Raw genomic sequence first — 23,619 nt, 5'->3', positions numbered from 1 at the left:
CCTGTCTCTGGATTTTTACAGCCGAGCGAGTAATTCCCATTTTTCTGCTTGTGGAACATTTATAAACGTGATTTTTTTCCCCAGATTTCTGGTGATGTTTTTCACATGGGCTGCTTCTTTTAGGGCTTTTGGTTGCATTTAGGTAGGGTAGCATCGTTTCTGGTTTATGGTGAGGTGAACTATGAGCATATCCACCATAGTAATTGCTTTTCTGGCATTTATGATAGCAAAACTCAGACATATGAATGTTTGCAAAAGCAAACACAAAGGTGTGAACGCGGCCAACAAATAAGTTTGAAAGCGGGGGGTTCGGAATACCCACAAGGAGTTATGCCCAGAGTTGTTTTTTTAAGGTCAACCTGGCAGAAGTTAGCAACCTCTATGCGTTTAGAAAGCAAAGTTTGCCTAGTAACACTCTTGTTTGGTGAATGTGGAAGCCAGTGGAAGCCGCATTCACGGCATAGTTCCTGAATTCAAAGTCACCTCGGGGATTTTGCAGCTGGCATCCAGATTGCCTCTGGTGACCAGTCTGCAGTCAGTGGGAGCCAGATGCCTACAAACCTGCCTGACCTTACAGCAAGCAGGATCCTGTAAGGACGGATCCTGGTCATCTCCCCTGCTGGAGGCTGTCAGCACAAAGGCAGATGGGACGGCTGGGGGCCTGTGACCACACTGTACTGCCAGTAAGTGTGTGCTGGGGGGGCTGCCATACGTATACGTGCACTTGATGTTTCTCTCTGGGCACACCAGCATGAGCGTGCGGAGCTGGCATCAGGGATTTTCTGATAGCTCCACCATGCAGGTAGGGGACTGCTTGGACCACCGTTGGATACACGCTGTGTATCTAAGTCCCTTAAGCTGTTTTGATGGTCCAAACATAAGAAGATGCATGGATATTAAGGGGTATCTTTGTGCAGTGTCCTTCCAACTTTAGCATCAGCGAGTGCTGCAGCATCGGCAGACTGTGCGGGGATGCAGATACAGCACTGCATATACAGACCATCACGAAAAGGAAATAGTGACCTTAACCTTGGCCATGGGTCTTCTGTGACCTCCTGGATGCATTCGGTACTTGTTTTGTACCTGAATGGCCTGACTTGCCTCTGGTGGGACCCGTGCATGTAGAGCGTCGTGGCAGGGGATGTTATCCATGTGCACTTCTGGTTTCGGAAAAATTGCATAAAGGATTACGTGGTCTTGTTTGAGGAATTGAGTTTCTTTATCACAATTTGCATTCACTGAGGAGTGAAGGGAAAGGGCATGTGTGGGAGCTGGGCTGTCCCAGCCTTTTCCTCCTTCCGCTCGGCTGCTGCTCAGATGTAATGCCTTGGCATGGATAATGTGGCCATGAAAGGCAACGGGAAGAGCCGAGCTCTGTGGGCCAAACCCTCAGTAAGCTCACCACCATCCATGCACCGTCCTTTAAAATGTCTTTTCCAGCTGCTTAGAGCAGCCCAAGTGGCTAGGCTGGTAAGACAAAATTTTAAAAAGAGAAGGAAAAGGGCTGAGATTATTAATGGCAAGGGCGATGGCTGGTGCGCGTGTGTTCACATATGAAATGGTGAAGTGGTTTGAGAAAGGACTCGAGTTAGTAAAAGTGGACGTGCAAACCTTTCAGGACAATGGTTCCCCATCCCTGTACTGAGTTTCCTCTCGCTGTGTGCCCCCCTCCGAAGTCACAGTGTGCAATTTGGCCCCGAAGGAGCAGCGAAGAAAACGCTGATGGAAATTTTAGCCATGACACAGCTGTCTCTAAGCTTCCCCCCCCTCCAATGCAACATGCAACCTTTCCCATTGACTGAGTTAGCATGAAATACTGCACCACTTCTGTTGTGTTTCAGCTGAAGTTAACGCTTGCCGAGGAATGCACATTAGCTATTCCAGATGTACAGAGCTGGCTGTAACGTCGTTATGGCCCCTGCAAAATAGAACCACCCACACCATTGCCAATTTCGTCTTGTGACTCCGATTATATCCAAAACAAGGGCTGGTGTGAGCCGAGCTCTGTATTTAATTCTTCTTATATTGTAATACTGTGGTTAGAGGCAGCCAAACAGGCCTCCAGCCAGTGGTAACTGGAGCAAGTGGGACTCTTGCTTTGACTCTGGTGAACGTTGAAGTTGGTTAGTTCGTACATTAGGTTTAGAATTATTTTGGGAGCTCGTAAACAATTATTAATGAGGATAAAATGGCAAAACCCGGTCATTTGGGGGTTCTGTACTGGTTTCCCTCCTTGCTCCCATTTTCGGTAGTCTGCGGTGAAGAACATCTACGAAGTAGTTTGCTTTTTGGGTTTGCCACGGTAAAAGGATCTGGGGAGTTTTATTTTTGGTCAGCCAGGTTGTGCTGCTGCTGGTGGTGTTTTTTTTTTTGGTCGGGTTTTATTTTTTGATGGGATTTTTTTGAGGGGTTCCTGGTTGTTTTCTTTCAGCGCCTGCACATTTTTGCAAGTGTGGATTCTCAGTCACGAGTTTTCAGGAGTTACATATTTACACTTGCAGCTGACACCTGCAAACTGGGGCACACGCTAACAATAACAAGTTCTGTATGTAAAACACCTCACCTGTAGGAACAGGTATTTATGCTCCAAGAAACGCGTGCTACCCAGTGGCATAGGCATGAAAGGAAACCAGCTCCTGGGCTGCCTGCTTTTCCAGCTTCATTTTCTGGAACTGCCCAAAGGAGCTGGAGACTTTCCTCTGAAAATCAGCCCCCGGCTAGTTAGATTTCAGATGTCTCCTCTGCAGTGGTAACTGCATCTTTCCCCCCCTCGACGGTTTCCAGCCTTGGAGGGTCCTGTTAACATTCCTCTCAGGACGGTTCCTTCTCACTCTTTCTTGCAGATCATTTTGAACTCTATGCACAAGTACCAGCCAAGAGTCCACATTATTAAGAAGAAGGATCACACGGCTTCTTTGCTAAATCTGAAATCGGAAGAGTTCAGGACATTTATTTTTCCAGAGACAGTTTTTACAGCTGTCACCGCCTACCAGAATCAATTGGTGAGTACGGTTGCTAATTTCCATGGATTGAACTAAATTCCACCCTGCTGAAAGCTCCCTTTCCACCAGTATAAACTAGGAAACTTTCTGATATAACCTACTTTTCCATACCAATGTCTGTGGTGACCTTGCCCAACCGAATTCATAGTCAAGAGTAATTCTTATGTATGTGGGTTGTACTACTAACTTCAAAGGGCCATAAGGATTATTCATGGAAGTAAAGATGACATGAAAGAGGCTTTCATTTGTCTTCCCTTCGGTCTATACAAAGCCGTTGGCGTATTATCGTTTAGTCCTTTTCTAATTATAGGTCATTAAGGAACTGTTCTTATTTGCAGTGCCCTTTCACACCACGAGCTATTAGCTGAGAGATATTCTGGTTTGCACATGATGATTTCATGGGCTTAAAAAGTTGACTAATTAAGCTGTAAGGCTCAAACGTAAGGGAAATCACTCAGAGATATGCTTTTCAGAGGCTGCCCAGATTACATCCAGATGTCTGAATTTCAATTTGCATGCCAGTGAATAATATATACAAAATGGAGGAGATCATAACAATGGCTTGCTAATGAGTAATTTTAGGAAGTATATAAACAATCGGAGAGCAGAGGCTCTGCTTGACAGTGGATAAGGCTTTAATATTTAAGTCAGTGGAAATATGTTGTTGGCGTCAGCGTGATTCAGAGTGTGTTTTAAGGGGTTAAGGACCATAGCACTTTGCAAAAATATCTCTTTCCCTCTCTAATTCCCCCAAGTTAAGACAAATATAAGTGCTATCCAAACATGTGGGCAGGCAGCATGACAGAGTCAATGTACCTGCTGGTTTATTTAAAGAAGTCTGCATTTCTTATTAAGAAGAAAAAGTTATTAATTTCTAAATGCTATGAATAAAGTGAAACTACTGCACAGGGGGCCAAAGAAGCTATGAAGGTAATAGTAGTATTATGTCGCTGCTTGTGACAGACCCCACATCCTGCTTTAAGGCTTTAATATCAGAATGTATTGATTTTAAACTCAGGTTTGTATCTGAATGCTGCAGAAAATGTATTCAGCACCTGGCAATCTCAAGAATATAATGTTTGGACAGGCGGTTAGATTTTTCCATGTAACTTTCTGTAGAAACCAGCAAAATAGTAACAGGCACGAAACCAGCTAAACCTGGAATTTATTTCTGTAGGATGGATTTGTGTTTACCGACGATATTTACACCAGAGATGTTTCTAAACTAACCTTCCCAAAGCACATACATTGAGTCCTGGAAAATTTCTCAATGGAACATCTCCGGAACCCCTAGAGGTTGATGCTGTCATTTTATTTATGACTAATGAAAATGGAGCCTTTTTTCATTTTTGCCATTTCTTTCAGAACTGTTTTAAGGAGGGGTTGATTACATTTCTGGAGGTTATTAGATAAAAGCTAAATACATTACACTTTCAACAAACTATCTCATAATTTAAGATTTAAAGGGCATGCATTTATTTAAACAGTCAAACCACTGCCACAGAGTTGAATTGTAGGTCAGATCTCATTTTAAAATGCTTTCTAGCAGATGTTCTCTGATTGTTTGTGAGACAGTCTCTCAGGAAAAATACGGCCATAAATGATTGTGAGTCTCATCTGGCTTCGGTGGATACAAAAAGTTTCTCTTGTGATGTCATACCAAATCTTTAATATTAGGAAAATGGAAGTTTGATTGGTGAAAATACGCTCAAGAGATGAATAGACATCCTTATTATTTCGCAGTGCAGTTGGCTCGGTGTGTTGGTGATCTAAGTCAATGGAACTAGTTAGAACTTGTCTTTGTTCAAGGTAGTTTTCAAAACGCTGCCATAAAAATGTTCGCTGTACACGAGGCGCTAACCCACCGCTCTTTGCAACATCACCACGAGTCAAGGGCTTAGGGGTATCTTGGGAGTAGGATGAGACAAGGTTCTGGGGCAAGGCTAGGGTTCGAGGTAGTTTCCATCATTTGTTACCTGCATGATGAGACAGCCTCAAGTCCTCAGCCGGCACTGAGGTCCCATGCTGCTTGACCAGCCCATAGGAACAATTGGTGAGCCGCGGTGCCTCTTGTGTAGCGCCTCAAAGCAAGGACCTTCCCCAGAGAGCTTGCCCCTGGTGGACCCACCACACCCGGCAGGGGATGCAGCAGCTGAGGGGTGCACTGAGTTTCCCAGGGCCGCAGAGCAGGTCGGTGGCAGCACATCATTCATATACTGCAGAGCAGTAATTAAATACTCAGATTTTGTCTTTGTGAGCCTGTCCCTCCCTCTCTGTGTTTCCCTCCCAGAAGACCTCTTTCTCAGAATGAAAAGTTGGGTTCAGTTGTCCTTTTTTTTTTTCTTATTTTTTGGAAGAGAAGCCATCCCATTTTGAAATACCTTTGTTTGATGAGAGCATTTGATTGTTTGAGGATTTGGAAAAGCTCCCTTTTCTTTCTGAGCCTCGAGGGCCAGCTATTAAAAATAAGGTTGTGGCCTCTGCAATACAAGCTTTTTTTGAAGAAAGCCAGGCTGACATAGCTGCTCAGTATGAAATGCTGAGAGCCATTGATTTTCCTGGGCTTCAGCTGGTGGCATTCACTGCCTTGTAGGACAGGTCCTCTGTTGTCCCTTGTCAAGCTCTAACTACAATTTACAGTTTTATTTTTATTCCTTGGAAGAAGTATGGCTGGAAAATCTGAATATTATGATGATGTCTCAGATTTTATTCACCAAATCTCATCTGGTTGGACAGCAAGAAAATTTCACAAGGGCAATGCTGTATTATTTTTCTGCTCCCAAGAAGCACAGTGGAAGCCACCACCTATGCCTGAAAAGTTTTACTGCAAAGTTAAGGGGAGCCCTGATGCTTTGTGGCAGAGGGACTGCTGATCAGTGGGTTACTCTGGTAGAATGGAAAGGCTGACAGGATGCGCTGGGCAGGTTTGTAGCTGCCTTTGAAGATGGGAGGAGAGTTTTGGTTGCAACAGCTCTGTTTTTGCAGGACTGTGATGATTTTAAGGAGGTTACTCCTTTAACCCGGGCTCTGTCACTTTTCATCTGAGTTGTCCCCATGCTTTTCCTCCCTCCTTCCCTTCCTCAGCCTTTTTCCGTGCAAAACCAGTTAAATTGCTCCCATGTGATGGTTAGTAGGTTTGGCTCAGAACGTTTGCATCCCAGTAAAAAAAAAAAAACGGAAAGGTCAGGATGAACTGAAGCCACGTTTTCAGGTCTGCAGGCAGTGGCTCCTAGTTTGGGCTCATACTAGGTGATGTGCAGCTCTACCAACGAGGCTCAGAGGATAGCGGGGTGCTGTGCATTGCTCGTGGAAAGGACAACCTGAGTCACGCTGTTAAAGTATTTGGAAACGGTAATTCTGTACATGGGTGGGTTCCTCCTGAAGTGGCTAACATGAAGGCTGAGCCCACCGTGCCTTCGGTCTTTCCATTGCCATGTGTACGATACACCCTGGTTTGCCTTCCCGGCTTTGCAGCATATCAAGAGTAGCGTGCACACACATACACAGGAGCATGAATAAAATTAGCAGTGGAGTCAGGAGGATGGATTGGTTAACACTTTGTACGCTGCAGTACCTTAACGCTGTATTCATGTTGCATTGCTCTTTTCTGTGTTTCCAGATAACCAAGTTGAAAATTGACAGCAACCCTTTTGCTAAAGGATTCCGGGACTCTTCCAGACTCACTGATATCGAGAGGTAATGGGGACTTTCTGTTTACTTTCCATGCAGATAAGATAAAGAGAAGAGAGAGTTTGTAGGAAAAGCATCCTTTCAACTCCTGAGAAGCTGTGCATTTTAATGTTATCTTGTTGCATATAGTAAGCCTCCTCCACCTCCTTTAAAAATACTTATAAACTTTATGAAGAAAGAACAGTTTTGAGTTTTGACATCTGTTCCAGTTGGGGCCAATATATTCATCGTCTTGAGGGGGCTTCTTGAAGGGGGGAGAGGGTCAGTTTTACAACTTCAGAATGAAAAGCTTTTTTCTTATCATGCCATTTAATCCTATTGAGGGCTGTGAATTGGGTCACTGGGAAACAAGGGCAGTGGTCCTGTGAAAAACATCTTTATAGCTCCCCACTGCTCCACACTGGAAAAGAGAGAGGGGAGCTTCCCAAAATACACTTCAGCAGTCCCAGACACTGAAGTCAGCAATTATTGCCATCAGGACAAATCCCATAACTCCCACTCTGACGACAAAGATGCCATTTTTGTTTCACCAAAATTGTACTGCAGGCTGCATCAGGGGAAAGCTTTATCTGGAAACTGTTGAGTTTTGTGTGTGTACAGCTCATTATAAGCAACTGCTGCCATAGGGACAGAAGCATTAACCCACAGTTGAGTAGGAAATAAACTTCAATCTCTTGGTAGCTCTCCAGCACGTCACATTTTTATGATATCGTGTCAAATAGTTTGGCAAATGAAGCAAATTAAGCTGCCTGCATCCTTTAGGCTGTAAGAGAACTCGATGGAGATGGATATAGCACATCCAAATCTTCCTATGAGCACACAATCATGAAAGAAAGTTTGGAGAGGCCAAAACCCTCTAGGCTCCTACGTGGGGATATCCAGATGTATCTGTGCATCATCTTTCACGGGTGCATATAGGGGACAAAATGCTCAATGAAGTCATATCCATACAGTCAGAGAAAGTCTTTACAGCGTTTCAAAAGCACATCAATCTAAGCAGGTCCACGTCTGGGAAATAGTGGTATATTTTATACCTTACTAGCGACAGGATCATTAGTGATCTGCTGAGTAATTGGGTGAAAGAATAGTAAGTTGGGAAAGCAAGCTTGTAGACTGCAGAGCACGCTTGCAAAGTTGTTAAAAATTGCTTCCTAAGTGAAAGTCTTCATTGAAAATGGGGAAAAAAAACAACCCCAAATTAGCTAACATAGCCTGCTGTATAGACAGAGTACTAAGGTAAACAACATCCAAAGCTCAGGCTTGTATGCAATAAATAGTCAAGAAAGGACCTGTAGGAAGAGAATAGACTTTGATTTCTTACATTTCAGTTTCCCTGTTTCACAGACAGGCGACATCTAATGAAACGGCTTTGCAAGGACTGAGGGAGCCTGAATAGATAAGCTGGGAGAAAAACTTAGTTACCTCTGTGCAGACGAAGCAACTATCACGGTGCTGGATACGAAGGGAATTTTTCCAGAGGACATCTTATTATAACAGCACATGGCATGGAGTCAGAAATGCTGAGCATAAACTGCAGTGCCCTTTTGTTTATTGATAAGTGTAAGAATAGAGACTGAGACAGGCAGCTTAGCCCAGGCACGAATGTTGCCATGAAAGATAAGGTAGCCAAACGTGAAACCTACAATAAATACAAGAAACAGAATGTGAAAAGTATTGAAATGACATTAAAACTCAGGGTTTGAGAGTCCAAGTTTGGGTAAGGTCTTGTTTAGACTTAAATGGAAAAGCTTAGCCCTGATCAGGGAACAAAAATATTAAAAAAAAAAAAATAAAACCTGCTGCACAACGCATCAGGTAATGAGACAATAAGAGTGTAACACACAAGAGGACTGGTGAGAGACTGTTTGAGAATGTCCTAAGTTATCTGATACGGTTCAGAAATACCAAGGGTTTTATTCAGTTCCAGCATTAAATATTCATGCAGATGAGAATGTCATCCTCTAAATGCCCACTGGTTCTATAGATTTCATCTTCGCGCCAGAAAAATTGCTTAAAGAAATCTGATACGAAGCAAAAGAAATCACAAAGTGAGATATGACAACAGAAAGAATTCCTTGCTTGATGTCCATCGGGATGTGCATTACAAGATGTAGGTGATACGGTGAATACTACAGCGTGACTCTTGCTCGGTCTAGTTGGGAACGCGGTTATTTCCATAAGATCTCTTTCTGAGAAAAATATTTATTTGCCAGGGAAAAGACTATGCAGGCCACAGGCACATTTGCACAGCTCTTGGAAATCGAATAGTTATCTAGAAGGTGTGAAAATACCATCCACACACTGCTTCCGAAGCAGGCCTGCGTAGGGCGCGTGCATGCATAATCTGCAGTGCCGTGCCGTGATCCTAATGGTCTCCTGTAAAGCATCCTGCGATGTCAGGGCCAAGAGAGCACTCATTTATGGCGAGTTCCAGCTTTTCCCAATGACCTAAGTAGTGTGAAAGTGTACAGAGCTTTGTATTTCATTTCCAGGTATTTAAGCCTGCTTTTTCCTAAACAGCCTTTGGGGAGGGAAACAAATCAGATCAATTGATCTTTAGAGACCTAAAGAAATTAAATTAGTCTGGAGTCAGTTACTGCACTAAACCATCCAGTAATTGGATTGCTCCTTGTAACTGATTGAAAACAGCCTCTATCTGTAACAATATAGGGAGCTTTACTTTATAGTAGATCTGAGAGAAAAACACATCTTTTTATGACATGATGACAGAAATTGCACTTTTTTAACCTAATTGAATATGATTTTATAAATATGTGACTTTAACGATTTCAGGTTTCCTATTCTAGATTTACGATCCCTGTGTAGGAAATTCAAGCTGCAAATGCCTTTAGGATTAAATCTGTTTGCATTACACGTGTTGGAGTTAAAATAATATACGTAAAGGTAGTGAAATTTGCAAAATGGTAGAGGAGGTAGGCAATAGCAAAGCTATTGAAGTGCCTGTGTTTTCTTTTCTTCCTGCCTAAACACCTTATAACGGTTTCCTTATACTCACAGCTGTATATGCAAAGCCTTTAACCATTTTAAAAATCTGTGGTGGGTTTGGTATACACCGAATTTTCAGTAGGATGTGAGAATCCTTGCACAACCAACTCTTTCCATACATTACTTGTGGTAATCTATTTACGGTAATGGGGCAGACTTTATCTGGGGCTACTGCGATTTAGATAAGTTGCTGATTCACCTTTTGATCTTTTTATGTGGTATTTACATTTCCTCTATTATGAAAAGGCTCCTACAGTGGTTGTGATTGAAAAACTGAACATTTAGCAGCAATTGTCAGAATGTGGAGCTTAACGGACTGTGGTGTTGACTACGGGATGTCAAATGCAGTAACGTGGATGAGCGTGATCTTTTTTAATGGTAACCTTTGTGAGAAAGACTAATGCAGGTTTTATGAGCAATTCACTCTGGAGATAGCCTTTAAGGCAACATCTTTATGTTTCTGCTTAAGAAAAAACTGCCAAAGCCATGAAGAACGCGAAATCAGAACCCAACACGCTATTTTTTTTAACTTGAGCCTGAATTCATCTTTTGAGTTGTGAAGAATTAGCCTTTTAAAAATAAAGAGATAAATAAACAAAACCATCACAATTAAATAGCCTGCAAACAATCCAGTGAAAAAGGTGACCATTTCAAGAGTGTGAGTCAACAGAACTACTGAATCGTAAAATAATGATCAAACAAGAACTGACAGATCATAGTCATGATCTGAACATTGCTTCTCTAGTTGATCCAGCATGTGATAGGCAAGTTCAGGGTGTGGACTTGTAAGTATTAAAGAGAGCTAAGGGAGTATACCCATCCGCACAAGTCCAATAATGCTTCTGGGAGGTAGATACATACTCCAGGCAGCAACATCTTAGGTAATGGAAAAGTATGGCTGCACACTCAAGAAATTTTTAGGCAGAGAAAGAAAGGGTTGGGGGGTGGGGGAAGTAAGAGAGCCACATCCCAGCTGGATTTGCACGGTAATCAGATTCTGAATTTTCCCCTGAGGAACTTCAGGTCTGAGATGTGGAAATACATTGTACGAGCTTACAAGGCTATAAGTGAAATGGATGCTAATACCCGGATACGGGCACTGCTCAGTTGAAGTAGCAGTCAAAGTCATGTGCTTAATGATTTGCTGTCCACAGCAGTCCTTCCATCCCTTCCCTGCTCACCCCACAGAGCTGCCTTTCTCCCCATTCTCACTTTTTACTGATGGTCAAGAAGAACTTCACTGACTCTTGAAAGCACTCTACCAGCAGCCAGAAATACATTCTCTCTATGACCTACTCCCATGTCCATGGTTAAGTAGGGCTTTGTCATAGCTCTCCTCCAAAACTCGCCAGCTGATCTTTTATCCTCAGCTCATTCTCAGTCTGTGAATATTGGTGACCATCCATGGGAAATCATCTCTGATGTTTAGGTTGGGAGAAGTGTGAGTTTAGGGAGAAACACCAGGGACTCGAGTGATATCTAGTGCCCTTCCAGATGTACTCAGGTTACTCCAGCCTCCAGCTGCTGCTCCAGAGGGGTAGATGGATTGTCTATATTTCTGTGTCTTCCCTTCTGTTGCAGATGGCTTGGATGTCTTAAGACATCTAGAAATCACTACCTGCCTACATTTAGACACCTGAAGCATTCCTTACAAATCTGATTCCTCCAGCTCTGCTTACTGTTAGCCAGGCAACTGTTCCTTTTCCCCAGCAGAAAACCCTCCATGCCAGCTAAAAATCTCTTCAGCTCCCAAGCTTTTAAGCACTCATACCCCGGCTCATTTTCCACTTAGGTATTCTGTTATCTATCTTTTTACTTGTGCACAACGGTATAAAAGTGTTTCATTTTGCTAGCGTCTTCCACTTGCACGCAGGTGTACCGTATGCATAAGGGGAGGGGATGATGTCAGATCAGACCTCCAGTTTCCACCCCAGAGGAAGTTTTCCAGGGACTTCCCCCAGTTTCACAGCACGGCTCTGTCCTCACTTCTCATCCTCTGCCTGGCAGTCAGAAATAAATGGTTGCAGTCACTGGCTAAAGTGGAGCTTTGTGGGTTTGGCTACGTTAGAGTTAAGTGTATCACTGTGTTTGGGGGACAAAAGGTACAGAGAAAGAGCTTAGACATATATTTGTAAGTGTGTGCTTTTTTCCGAGTCAGAGAAGAGAAGTGTAATTGTCTCTCTCTTCTTTTTTTTTTTTTTTTCTCTTTCCCTGTAAAAAGCTGTTTTTCTCATTTTTATTTGCGGTCGGAAGAAGTGGGTTGGGTATATTTAATAATCTCATGGTCCTTCTTCGTAAGTGTCATTACTTTTCCCATGTCAGCCAGTCTACGTTACCTTCATGGATTTTATAGCTCTTCCAGAATTGCCATTGGTAGCCAGATGTTTATTGTGAGGGCACCAGTAAACACCACTTTGGAGGTACACTTGTTGTTTCTCCTGCTATCATCAAAACCTAGACTTTTCATAATTTAATTCTCATTTCACTTCTTTGTTTAAATTGCGTGTGTTCTTGGAGTATTGCATTCATCCAACACTTGCTCAACAGTTTTGACTTTGTGTGAAAATGTTTGGTGGCTCTGTATTAGCTTTTGGGCCAAATGAAACTTCAGCTCACGTAAGCCAATATGGTTCTATGGGCCCTGGTTCTTCCCCTGGTTGGAAGTGGTTCAGCTCTAACCCAAGCAGTGGAATGGAGCTACTTTGTTCTGGTTAAGGATTTGGTCCATACCGTGTCAGAGCTGAATTAGGTTCCTAGGGGCAGTCTGTAATATTAATCTACCAGTATAATAATTATAGAATTCTTCTGTGATTCTATAAGAGCAACTATATATAGCAAAGTAATATGTCTGTATGTTTGTACATGTGTAAAATAGCAACTAAAAGCCACAGGAACACGAAGGCTGAGTGATATCTGGAACAGTGGTTCTGACAGCGTGCGTTGTTCGCTCATAGCTGCTGTTATGGATATGTATTTGTTCTTCCTGCTGTGTTGAGTTTTTTTGGTTGGGGTTTGGGTTTTTGTTGTTTTGGGTTTTTTTTCTCAGACTTGTTTTTAGCACTTGCGTCTTGGACAAATTAGTCATCTTTTCCCTTAAAAAAAAAAAAAAAAAGTTCTACTACAGTGCGACTTCCGACAAGTTTATTTTTGTGCCTTCTCAGCCCATTTATTCCATCTGTCTTCACCTCACCTCACTTCTGATGTCTTCTGTTATCTGGGCTTTCTTCCAAACATACTAACTGGCAGCTACAAAAAAAGGAAACCTTTGAAATGCAGAACTAAAGAAGTCATTCAGGCTGCAAACTGATAATTCATACACTTTATATCCTGTTCTGTATTTTTCTTTGTGTTGAACTGAAAGGCCAAGCAAAACATGGTTGTCAGTTTTATTTTTTTATTTTCTTTCTGTTAATTTTTTTTTTGTTAGCAAAAAAAAAACAAAACAAAAAAAACAAACCCCATGCCACCAAGATCAGGGAGTGGATTCTGAGGATATCCTTACCTTTTTGCTTACCTAGCACTTGGATAGTAAGGGCAAAAAGAGAAAATACTAACAGGTTGCTCAACTCTGCTCAGAAATTTATACGTCTTGTAGCCATTCCCGAGACAGCAACTTCCCTCATATCAGAGGATATGAGTTCCGAGTACCTGGCTCTGCCACCTGCTCTTTCTCACTGCAGTCTGGCTTTTGCATGTTGTCTTCAAAGGCAGTTGAACCTGGCTCTTGGTGGAATGGGTGGCTGCCTGTTCCATCGACTCCATCCTCTTTGGAGCCATGGTATAGATCTAAGACGGGTACTAACCAAGGCCAGGCTCCAGCAAGCTAGTTCTAGGTTAGTTTTTCTAACACCTTCTGCCAAAACCAAATATATTGCCTCAAGCCTCCTCATCCCAAAGGGAGAAGGTAGGCTTCCTGTCTCCATCCCCTTGGTGCGCTCTCTGCCAAATTCAGGAAAATCCAGAGCTCCAGGTGCGTGCAGGCATGCGGCAGCACCAGTGTTGACAGCGCACTGTGGCCAGGTGAGCCCTCTTCCATATCAGCAGGGTTTGTGGTCATGCGCTTCAGAATCAGGGTCACGGTGATCACCAGGCTGCTGTGAATGCACAGCTGAAGCACAGCAACAGCAAAAGGAGCAGAAAAAAATGACACAAAGAAGCATCAAAGAGGTGCCTGCTTCCACCTACAAAGAAACACTGTTCTTTCATCTTGATTAAAGATACTGCTCAGGGTAATCTGGGACTTTACCATCTCCCGAGAGAATTTCTGTAATCTGGGCTGACACGAAAAGGAAGGGAGCATCCACATGCAGGGCCTCGCTCCTCAGCTGCTTCCCAAGTCTGCTCTGTTTTCTACCACCTCCCAGTTCATATCCATGGCAAGAGCTCGGGTTTAGTCTGTGAAGTGTTAGTGAATCATTTGTCAGCCACATCAGAACTTTCCTATCTACTTTTGATCCTCTGAGACTACTCTGTACGTACAGGGCAGTGTTAACTAAACACGGCCAAAGACTCAGCTTGTAGCTGCAAGACATAAAGCATCCCTAGCTGGAAGTTTAGTTTTGGAATCGGTTGCCGGCAGGGACAAGACTGAAATGTTCAGTCAAGAGGTTAAAACCTGCAGAATGGCAACATGCTCCCTGTGCAACCTAAAACCTTGCTAACTGATAAACTCTCCCAACCCTTCCTTCGATCCCTGGTACAAAATTCCCCGTTTTATGTCTCGCGCAAAGGAGAGAAGTGCTCCGTTTATGATAAGCAGAGGTTTATTGACAGGGCTGGGCTTAAGGTGTGCTTCTGTCAGAATGCAGATCATTGGGAACAGCCTGAGCTCCTTTCCCTTATTACCTCTCCTCACATTTTTCCTGCCTCGACGTCTTCTCTGTGGGTGTGCTAGCCAATATGAGCTTAGGGTTTTTTTCCTCTGCATTTGGCACAGGGTTCCTTCTCCTTTTTCTCAAACAGCTTCAGCCCCTAACTCGCTCTTCTCCCGCCTGTCATCTGCTACTATTATCCAGTTGTACACATAGCACAGCTTAATCATAGTAATATATTATGCCTGCGTGTGTGTTTTCCCCCTCCTCCGGGTATTTACAAGATATCTGTGAGCTGAAGCGCAGTCTGAAAGACTGAAAATTGTTGGTGGACCACACCAAAGAATTTGACAGAAAGAAGGTATCTTTCTTTTATCCAGGGGGCAGTTTGGGATCTCCCCTAGAAAAAAGTTTATTGCTAATTTATTTCTAGTAGAAGAAACTGTGGGGTTCTAAGATACATTAAAAGTTAAAAATTGTTAGGTCCAAGTAATAGATAACAAGTGTCTGATCACAAACTGAGTGACAGAAGTATAGAAGTTGAGCATTGAGTAACTGGAAGTCACTTTATTCTTCAGCCAGTTTGGTGTGGATCAGCTCTGAAAAAAACTAAAGGAAAGCTTTAAAAAACTTCCACCGTACTCTTCTCTTGCTATTGTTTTTTTATTAAGCGGAATCATAAAATGGCAAATATTAATTTATTGTTCAGTAATTAATAAAATTATTTCCATAAATCCTTTGAACCACGTGGAACTATCTGAAGATGTTGCATACAGAACCATAAAGACGGAGGTTTAAATTAATGTCTTTCCCTATTATTATTATTATTATTATTATTATTATTATTATTATTATTATTATTATTATATTTTTTGGACTTAAAAAAAAATATTTTATTGGTCCACTCTACAGAGCACCATATTCTGGATATCCTAAACAGTTCACACTTCCATAAAGAGAATTTTCAGGAACATTTTGAGATTTAAGTCCTTTTGGACCCAGTGGACAAAAGGGTATAAGCAGGAACCTGCCTTCCAGATTACCAGCTTTGCTCCTGCATTTTGAACTAGATTTCATAGGCTCTTAAATCTTGTTGTTAACGTTTTGCTTCTTCCTACACATCTTCTTTGGAGCAAGTCCTAAAGCACCTTTAAAGGGTGGAGGAGGGTCAGCTCCTCTTTGCAACCTGTGTGGGAAACTCCACGTGTTTTCATAGAGAGATGAGTTGCAACCCCTTCCTTCTCCGAGAAGACTTGATCTCTGGGTAGTGTTATCTGAGCATGAAATATTTGAACGTGGTGCAGAGGCCACCACCTCTTCCCTCTGAAACACAAAGGGAAGGAAAGATTATCCCTTAATTTGTAGTTAGGTCACTTGTCCGGGACGGGGGAGACCTGAGTGCAGACCTCAGCTCTTGTTTTGCTAGGTGGAAGAAACTGATTCATGGGATAACCAGAGATATGCTTCATGAGTGGGGAAAATACACCACTTCTTGCTTTTCTTTGTTTCCCTTTGCATGCTTAGTTGGTTTCCTGCTCAGCCTTTTGCATTTCATGGGTCTGTTTGGAAGTTTATACGCAGCGTGTGTTGTATGTGGAAAGAAGAGTGTCCACCTGAAGGCTGTGGGGACCAGGTGTCTAAATTCTGGTGTGAATCTCAGCGCTTTGCACTCATGATGCGAACCACAGCCTCAACCTCTAAAATGAAAAATTAGTAGGCGTGTTGTGATTATAGCGTAAACCACCAACATGGTTAGGCAAGATAAGCATACACAGTTTTGAATATTAAATCCCAGCTGCGCAAAAGGAACAGCTTTTGTAAAATTAGTTGCTTTCCCTGACCCAAGTTCCCTCGTTAGACTGTTCCCTCTGCCATAAAAACCTTTGCTTCTTGTGCCAACGAATGAGATGAATCTTCTAAAACCTTTAGCATACTACCTGCAACATTACAACATTAAAAATAAATAAATATAAATGTACCACATAGTTCCCTGGTTTCAAACTTTTCAGATTCAGGGTTCACTAAGAAGTCATCTCTCTTTTTCCTTTAAAAGAAGACAACCATATAGAATAATAGAGTTCTCTGTCTAGCATACAAGCCCATCTGGAAAGAATTTAGTCTGCAATAATTGTGGGCATTTGATTTAGCTTTAAATCCCTGTAGGTAATTCAAATGTAAATTTATTGGGGTGAGTTTATCCCCAAACCGCCATTGGATCCAATGTTTTAGAGACGAATTTGGCCCACTGCACTAAAACTAGAGCCTGCGTTGTTTCTGTTGCATCAGGATATTATTACATGCTGTAATGTCTGTCATTATAAGCAGACCTTTATTAGAAATCAAGTCAATAGAGACAATACAGACGATCACCTGAATCACATTTCTTTTCAGACATTTAAAGATTAGTAATTCTTTGGTTACAAATATGTTTATAGACTGGTATCTAAATCACTTAGACAACATTGGTCTAATTCATTACTGTTATTCTGTACTCATCTGAGATAGTCTTTTTTGGTTAGGTAAAATTCTTTGCATTTCACATTCTGCTTCAGAAAAAAAAAGTTTCAAGAGGCATTCAGCACATAATGTAAACAATGCCATCTGTCTTTTTCTTTGTAAAATCTTCTTTGAGATAGCCCCGATATGCCTACTGTTTTCAATCACTTAAAAGGCAGTAATTCAATTATATCATCCTCTATGTAGGAACTGCCATTGCTTTCAGTCCACTTCCAATCCTGACACAAGTAAATCACTTTGATAAGATCCCCTTTTTATTTATTTTTTTCTGAGGAGACTAGCATAAGTAATGATGCCAGTGATAGACCAAGGACAAAATGACCATAATGGGCTTTCTGTAGCAAAGGAAAACATGTGCCATTGTGATCTATCATGTTACTAGGAAAATGTTTTTCCTTGGAATTTCTGCAACAGCCACGCTCTCCAAGCGAAGGGCATTAGCAAATATGAATGGCCAAATGGTAAATTCAGACAAAACCTTCACCAAGCAGCAAATTTAAACAGCTACCACTACCTACATTTCTTAAATGGGAACAGAAGGTCAAAGCCATTTTGGAAATGTGCCTAGGTCACATTCATCTTTGGTATAATGCCACCCACTTACATGGAAACGCGCTGGGAATGTGTAAGGTTGGATCTTCCTTACAAACTGCTATGGCTTATCGTGCAGATATGCCTTCCTTCTATTTAAAAATTGTTTGGGTGACTTCAGTGCTTTGTGCCACCAGTGAGGCGGGGGCCTGGCAGGCACGTCTAACCTCCCAGAATAGACGTGGCACGAGATCGGTAGTATCTGTAGACTTCCTGCTACGAACTGGCCTCGGCCCCGATGCTGAGAGAGCACGGTTAGAGCTGAGCTGTCTCTGGACAGATCTATCTCTTGCCCCCGATTTCAGAAAAATGGGAAAGCGCCAGATGAGGTGGTCACGTGTGATGTGAAAGCTTGCTTGAAAGGAGCTGGACCACAGATGTCTCTTTGAACCCAGACTGATGACTCAGTACGAATAACCCTGCCCAGAGAAGCTCTGGAAGTTCCATCCCTGGAGGTGTATAAGGCCAGGCTGGATGGGGCTTTGAGCAACCTGGTCTAGTGGGAGGTGTCCCTGTCTATGGCAGGGGGGTTGGAACTTGATAATCTTCAAGGTTCCTTCCAACCTAAACCATTCTGTGATTCTATAATTCTATGAACCCCAGAGCTTGCGTTTTCAAATTAGTGAAGGGTGCTAGTCTTATATTCTCTGTCTGCGACTACATCCAGTAAACATAGTGGGAAGTTCACTCTACTTTGTTGAAGAAGCAGTACCACGCAGGTAAGAGGTGATCAGCTATGTTAAACCACCATTCAACATTTTCAGGGACATGCGATGAGGTAACCCTTTTGTTAAGTGATTTTGGAGAGTCTGTGTCAGAAAGCTGTGATCTGGATATGGGAAAAAGCAGCACGTTCATTGTATTTAACCTAATGAATTAGGAGGCTGTTTAGGATGCATTGATACAGTGGGTTGCTTCCTTTCACAGAGAAAGCGTGGAGAGCCTTATCCAAAAGCATTCCTACGCCCGATCCCCCATTCGAACCTATGGAGGAGAAGATGATCTCGGAGATGACAGCCAGGCAACACAAAGTAGAGGTAGGAAAGTGTGCTCATGAGGTAAACTGTGGTCACTTAGTTATGCTTGAGAAGAGGAGACCCACAGTCAGTACTGTGGTACTCTGAAGCATTTCTCTGGTGTGTCTCTCTGTCACGAAGTCCTGTAATGAAGAAGAATACTTGTTACCTTATGGCTCTTCTGGACATCCGGTATGCCCATAGCCCTGGTGTGAGTGGGTAGTTTCAGGAGGCAGCTCTAGAGATGCCTATACAGCCTTTGCCAGCAGAAGAGAACTATCTCTGCTTCCTCTTCAAGATTGTTGAAAAACAGGCAACTTCATTACTGTGGTGCTGAGAACGAGCTAATGCTCCCCATCCCTTGGCAGACTTACTAGCTGGGGCTCAGCACCATTTGTAAAGTACCATATAGATGTGCCATTTGCTGCCCCTCCAGTCTTCTGTGAACAGAGGACTTGATTCTGACCATCTTCAACCAGCTTGTGGTTAACCTGCTTTGCCTCTACAGGAAGAAAGGTCCATAGCTCCCTGGAAAACCGATGTTTAATTGTTGTCTCTTAAAAGGTGCTTTTCCCACGGAGGGAATTCACCTCAAATGCTTTATCAAATGGTTTGTCTACTTTAGCAGTCGCAAAAGTAGTAGCAAGGCAGAATTGTTCTTCGTGGGGATACACACTGGACAAATTGCCTCTGTCATAATTTGCCACTGGAAATAGATCTCAAACCCATCCTGTGGGATCACTGACTGGCATAAACTTGTGTTGCGTTATACTTTGCATGTTGACTTTGTGACCTGCCTGATATGGAACAGCCACTTGAGGTAAAGCAGTTCTATCTGCCTTCCGACTGGCAGTGCCCTTGTCTTGTCCTCTAACTTCATACAGTGTTGCTAAGATAAGAGCATTATTTCTGGTCATAAGCTCTTTGGACTTGTGCAGGGAAAACACACTTATTTTTAACCACGAGTTGCTCTTCAACAAAATGTGATTAGGTGGGCTTGTTCATACACGTCTATTCTAAGAGCCGTTCCTTAGATTGCGGAGTCTCTGGAGCAACTGCTGAGCTGGTACAATGCCATCTTTTCACATACTTCTGGGGGATTACCTCGCTTCACGTCAGCTTAGATCCTAGGCCAGTTATCGTTGAAGACTGTTAAATTTTCCCTTGCCAGAAGTGCTGAGAGCAAGGCACCTTCTCTCCAAGAATTAAATTACTCCCTGGTGTGATGTCCTCCTTTGGGAGTGACAAAGCAAACAAGGTGAGCCTCAGTACGAGAGCTGGCCATTAAAGCCTTTCTTTTCTGAAGAGAAACCCTAGGAAGGTGTCATAGGATGAAAGAATAGTTTATTACAATTAATTTTATGTATAATACATATAGGGTACCGTTCTGCATTTGCTCACAATATGGCAAATGAGTAAGTGAGGAAGATGATGAGTTGTGGCAACCAACTTTTTCCTAATCTGGGAGCCATATGCTAGCACGGCACGTAATTGTGCTGGGCAACCAGAGGCATGCACAGGGGGGTAAAATATACTGCTCTTGCGGATGAGTAATTGGTACTGCCTTCACTCTGTTTAGGTCTGGTGTCCTTAAATAAGGAAACGTCCTCCAAGACATGAGGAGAGAAATAATGATCTTATTGAAACTCCACAGACATTTCATTTTTTTCTGATGCATTTTAAAACTAGCTTGCATGCAAAATTGCATCCTTCCATACATAAAAGAGTTGACAGCCAAATACATACACGTTTCCGAGTAGTGTGTGTTATAAGCTCTCTGAGGCCTCAGCTGCCTGAGAATTACTAGAGCACATTTCCTTGGTGCTGGCAAATGTGGTATGCGAGACTTTTCAGAGTAATAAGTTGCAATTAGAGACCATTGCTCTTGGAGGAGGAAAGGGAGCTCACGAAGGTTTCCTTATAAGAATCATAGAATGGTTTGGGTTGGAAGGGACCTTTAAAGGTCATCAAATCCCTCATTGCAGGGACATCTTCAACTAGGTCAGGATGCTCTGAGCCCTGTCCAACCTGACCTTGAACACTTCCAGGGATGGGGCGTCCACAGCTTCTCTGGGCAACCTGTTCCAGTGTTTCACCAGCCTCATTGTAAAAAATTTCTTCCTTCTATCTACTCTAAATTGTCCCTCTTTTAGTTTAAAGCCATTATCCCTTGTCCTAGTGCAACAGGCCCTGCTAAAAATTTATTCCCCGTCTTTCCTGTAGGCCCCCTTTAAGTACTGGAAGGCTGCTATAAGGTCTCCCCTGAGACTTCCCTTCTCCAGGCTGAACAACCCCAACTCTCTCAGCCTGTCCTCATAGGAGAGGTGTTCCATCCCTCTGATCATTTCATGATAATTCATGAGAAGGAATCACATACTTTATTCCCTGTAGAGCATAGAAAGCCTATCACTGCTATTTATTTCTAATTACTTCCACACCCACCCAGAGCATTCTCAGCTCAGCCAGTTTCAGCCACGGAAAGATGGAAGCAGCTAGCCTTCAGTAGTGTATTTATCACAAGAGGTCTATTTCCAGAGGAATTAACAGATATAAAATATATAAATCCAATTAAAACTCTTTAATGCACAGTGTCTGGGTGCCCGTGCTCCAGCATGCACGCGCAGGATTCATAGTAGCCACCTGGAACAGAGCCAAGTGTAAACCTTGCAGGCAAATCCAGATTCTCATCCTGCTTTCCCTGTAGTGCAATAATGCTCAAATATCCCCTGATTTGTAAAGGGTTTTGCTCTGGTCTGCAAGTACGGTGTTATCTTTATAGTTTGGCTCCAGATCCTAACTTCCCAGCAGTTGGGATTTTGTTCAGTGGTGGGGCCAGGATTTGGTTCAAGTCCGTTTGTACTGCTGAATCGACACAATTTCTCTTTATTGTTACTGGACTGTCTTACTTGTTTCATTCAGCAGAAGAGGAATTAATCAAGAGTAGCTCTCTTTCTGAGTTAAGAATATATCCCTAACGAGATTTATGATTTTTTAAAAATAACTATTTGCATTTTTTTCTCTGTTGTCATTTGCTTATAGTTTTGTTTTGCTTATGTGGCTACGATTGGTTAGTATGCATAATTCCAATAACTTTACCTTGACAGATAGATGTCTTCATATTTTTACTTTTCACAATTTGGATGAACCTATCATCCAGAATCGGATTTATGAAACTAATACCTGTCGTAAAATTTGTTGTCTCAGATTGTTTTGCAATACCAGTTTGAAATTATATTTTGTCAAATATTCTTGCCAGTAAATTATTTCTTAAAGTAAGAAATGTTTTCTCAATGGATGAAGTTAGACAAGAAAGAAAATACAGAAGGAACACGAGTTGAATTATTGTTTGAGTAGGAATAAAAATTAAGAATTTATTTATAGGTTTTTATTGTATTCCCCATTTCTAGAAATCAGACATCTAACGATGACCAGGTGCATAGAGGAACTGCAGAAGTGAAGGGCAACATCGTCACCAGATTATTTGAAAATGACCATGTATAATTATCCAAAAAAATATTCATTGTTTCAAAAAAAATTACCGTCAAAATAAAATAATTAGTTCTAACTTAAAGAAAAAAAAATTTCCTTTTTTAAATGATTCTGCAGTCTGTCTTCAGAGAAAAAGTGTTTTAAAGAGATGAAAGGTTTGAGAAAATAATTTTTGGAACTTTTCAGATTAAAAAAGTACCAAAGAAACCACTTCCATTTGATCAAAAGTAGATAATTACCCTGAGAGCAAGTTTTTAATATCTTTGTGCATTTCACTTAAAGCCCCACATCTCTTACTATGAGTCATCATTAGTGTTTTTTCTTAGAGCACTGTACACAGTTGGAAAAATAACAAATGTTTTGACATTTTAAAATTTTTTGTTCTATATTTTGGAAAGAGCCAGATTTAGTGAAAGACGCAATGTTGACAAGATTTACTGGGATTAAAAAAAAGAAAAGAAAACTTGTAGTGCGAATTACATTTTTCTGCATTTTTGCCAGACTGAAATTTTAGAAAAAAATAATCATTTCTACTGAGGATCTGATGTACAAAGCTACAAGCGTGTCTTCAAAACAGGGATGTAATGCAGTGAGATTCCACATCAGAGTAGACACCTCAGTGTTTAGCGGCAGCATTACAAGGTTCTTCAGTGTTTAATAGCAAAAATGTCCAATGTGCAAAGCCGATTTTACTGTTCAAGCCACTGCAACCAGCTTCTTAAAATGGAAAGGTGTTTAAGATGTAGTGACAAAGGACAGTAACTGACAAACAATAGTATAAAGAAAGATAAAAGGAGAGAGAAGGATTTGCAAAGCATTTCCAATGACAACTTGTCATCAAAATCAGCCTTGCTGCAAAAGGCTTTTTCTCCTTTTTTGCTAATTTCCCAGCTTTGTGTGTTGCAGTGCAAACGCCAGGCATTCTTTCTCTTTGCTTGCAGGGTCAGCCTTTACAACGTCTGATAACCTGTCCCTCAGTTCCTGGGTATCCTCCTCAACCAGTTTTCCTGGATTTCAGCATCCCCAGTCTTTGAGTGCCCTGGGTACCAGCACTGCGTCCATAGCTACACCCATTCCTCATCCGATCCAAGGATCCCTGCCTCCGTACAGCCGCCTGGGAATGCCTCTTACACCCTCTGCTATAGCCAGCTCCATGCAAGGTAGTGGCCCCACTTTCCCTTCCTTCCACATGCCTAGGTACCACCATTACTTTCAGCAGGGTCCTTACGCGGCTATCCAGGGACTGCGTCACTCCTCCGCAGTGATGACGCCATTTGTATGAGTGATGTAAGACGAGAGAGACATGACATTTTAACTGTGCAAGTTTGGTGTGAAAAAATACAAGGGACCTTCCTGAAAGGCCAGTGGCAGGAGTGTGGAACTCGTAACAAACCAGCTAAGAAAACGCGTTCTGGATATAGATTCCTCCGTGGAGGGATGACAAGAAGAAAGCGTGCAGCTTGGAGCTGCTCACAGATCTATGTGAAACACAGCTGA

At 42.2% G+C, this 23,619-nt stretch overlaps 1 protein-coding gene across 1 annotated transcript in view; it reads left to right on the top strand.

Annotated features, from left to right (window-relative positions):
* The window catches only part of TBX20 (T-box transcription factor 20), a gene marked incomplete at both ends in the record, with an annotated part of 35,537 nt that extends 12,133 nt beyond the window's left edge, over positions 1 to 23,404 (top strand). Inside the window, 4 exons of the mRNA XM_082499486.1 lie at positions 2,844 to 3,002; positions 6,622 to 6,698; positions 18,545 to 18,654; positions 23,064 to 23,404. Of these exons, the coding sequence (XP_082355612.1) occupies positions 2,844 to 3,002; positions 6,622 to 6,698; positions 18,545 to 18,654; positions 23,064 to 23,404 (687 nt within the window). The remainder of the gene's footprint in view (positions 1 to 2,843; positions 3,003 to 6,621; positions 6,699 to 18,544; positions 18,655 to 23,063) is intronic.
* Between the last annotated feature and the right edge of the window lie 215 nt (positions 23,405 to 23,619).

Source organism: Vanellus vanellus, assembly GCF_965231255.1.
Source record: "Vanellus vanellus genome assembly, chromosome: 2".
NCBI classification, from domain to species: Eukaryota; Metazoa; Chordata; class Aves; order Charadriiformes; family Charadriidae; genus Vanellus; species Vanellus vanellus.
This window is presented reverse-complemented; position numbering and strand designations above follow the sequence as displayed.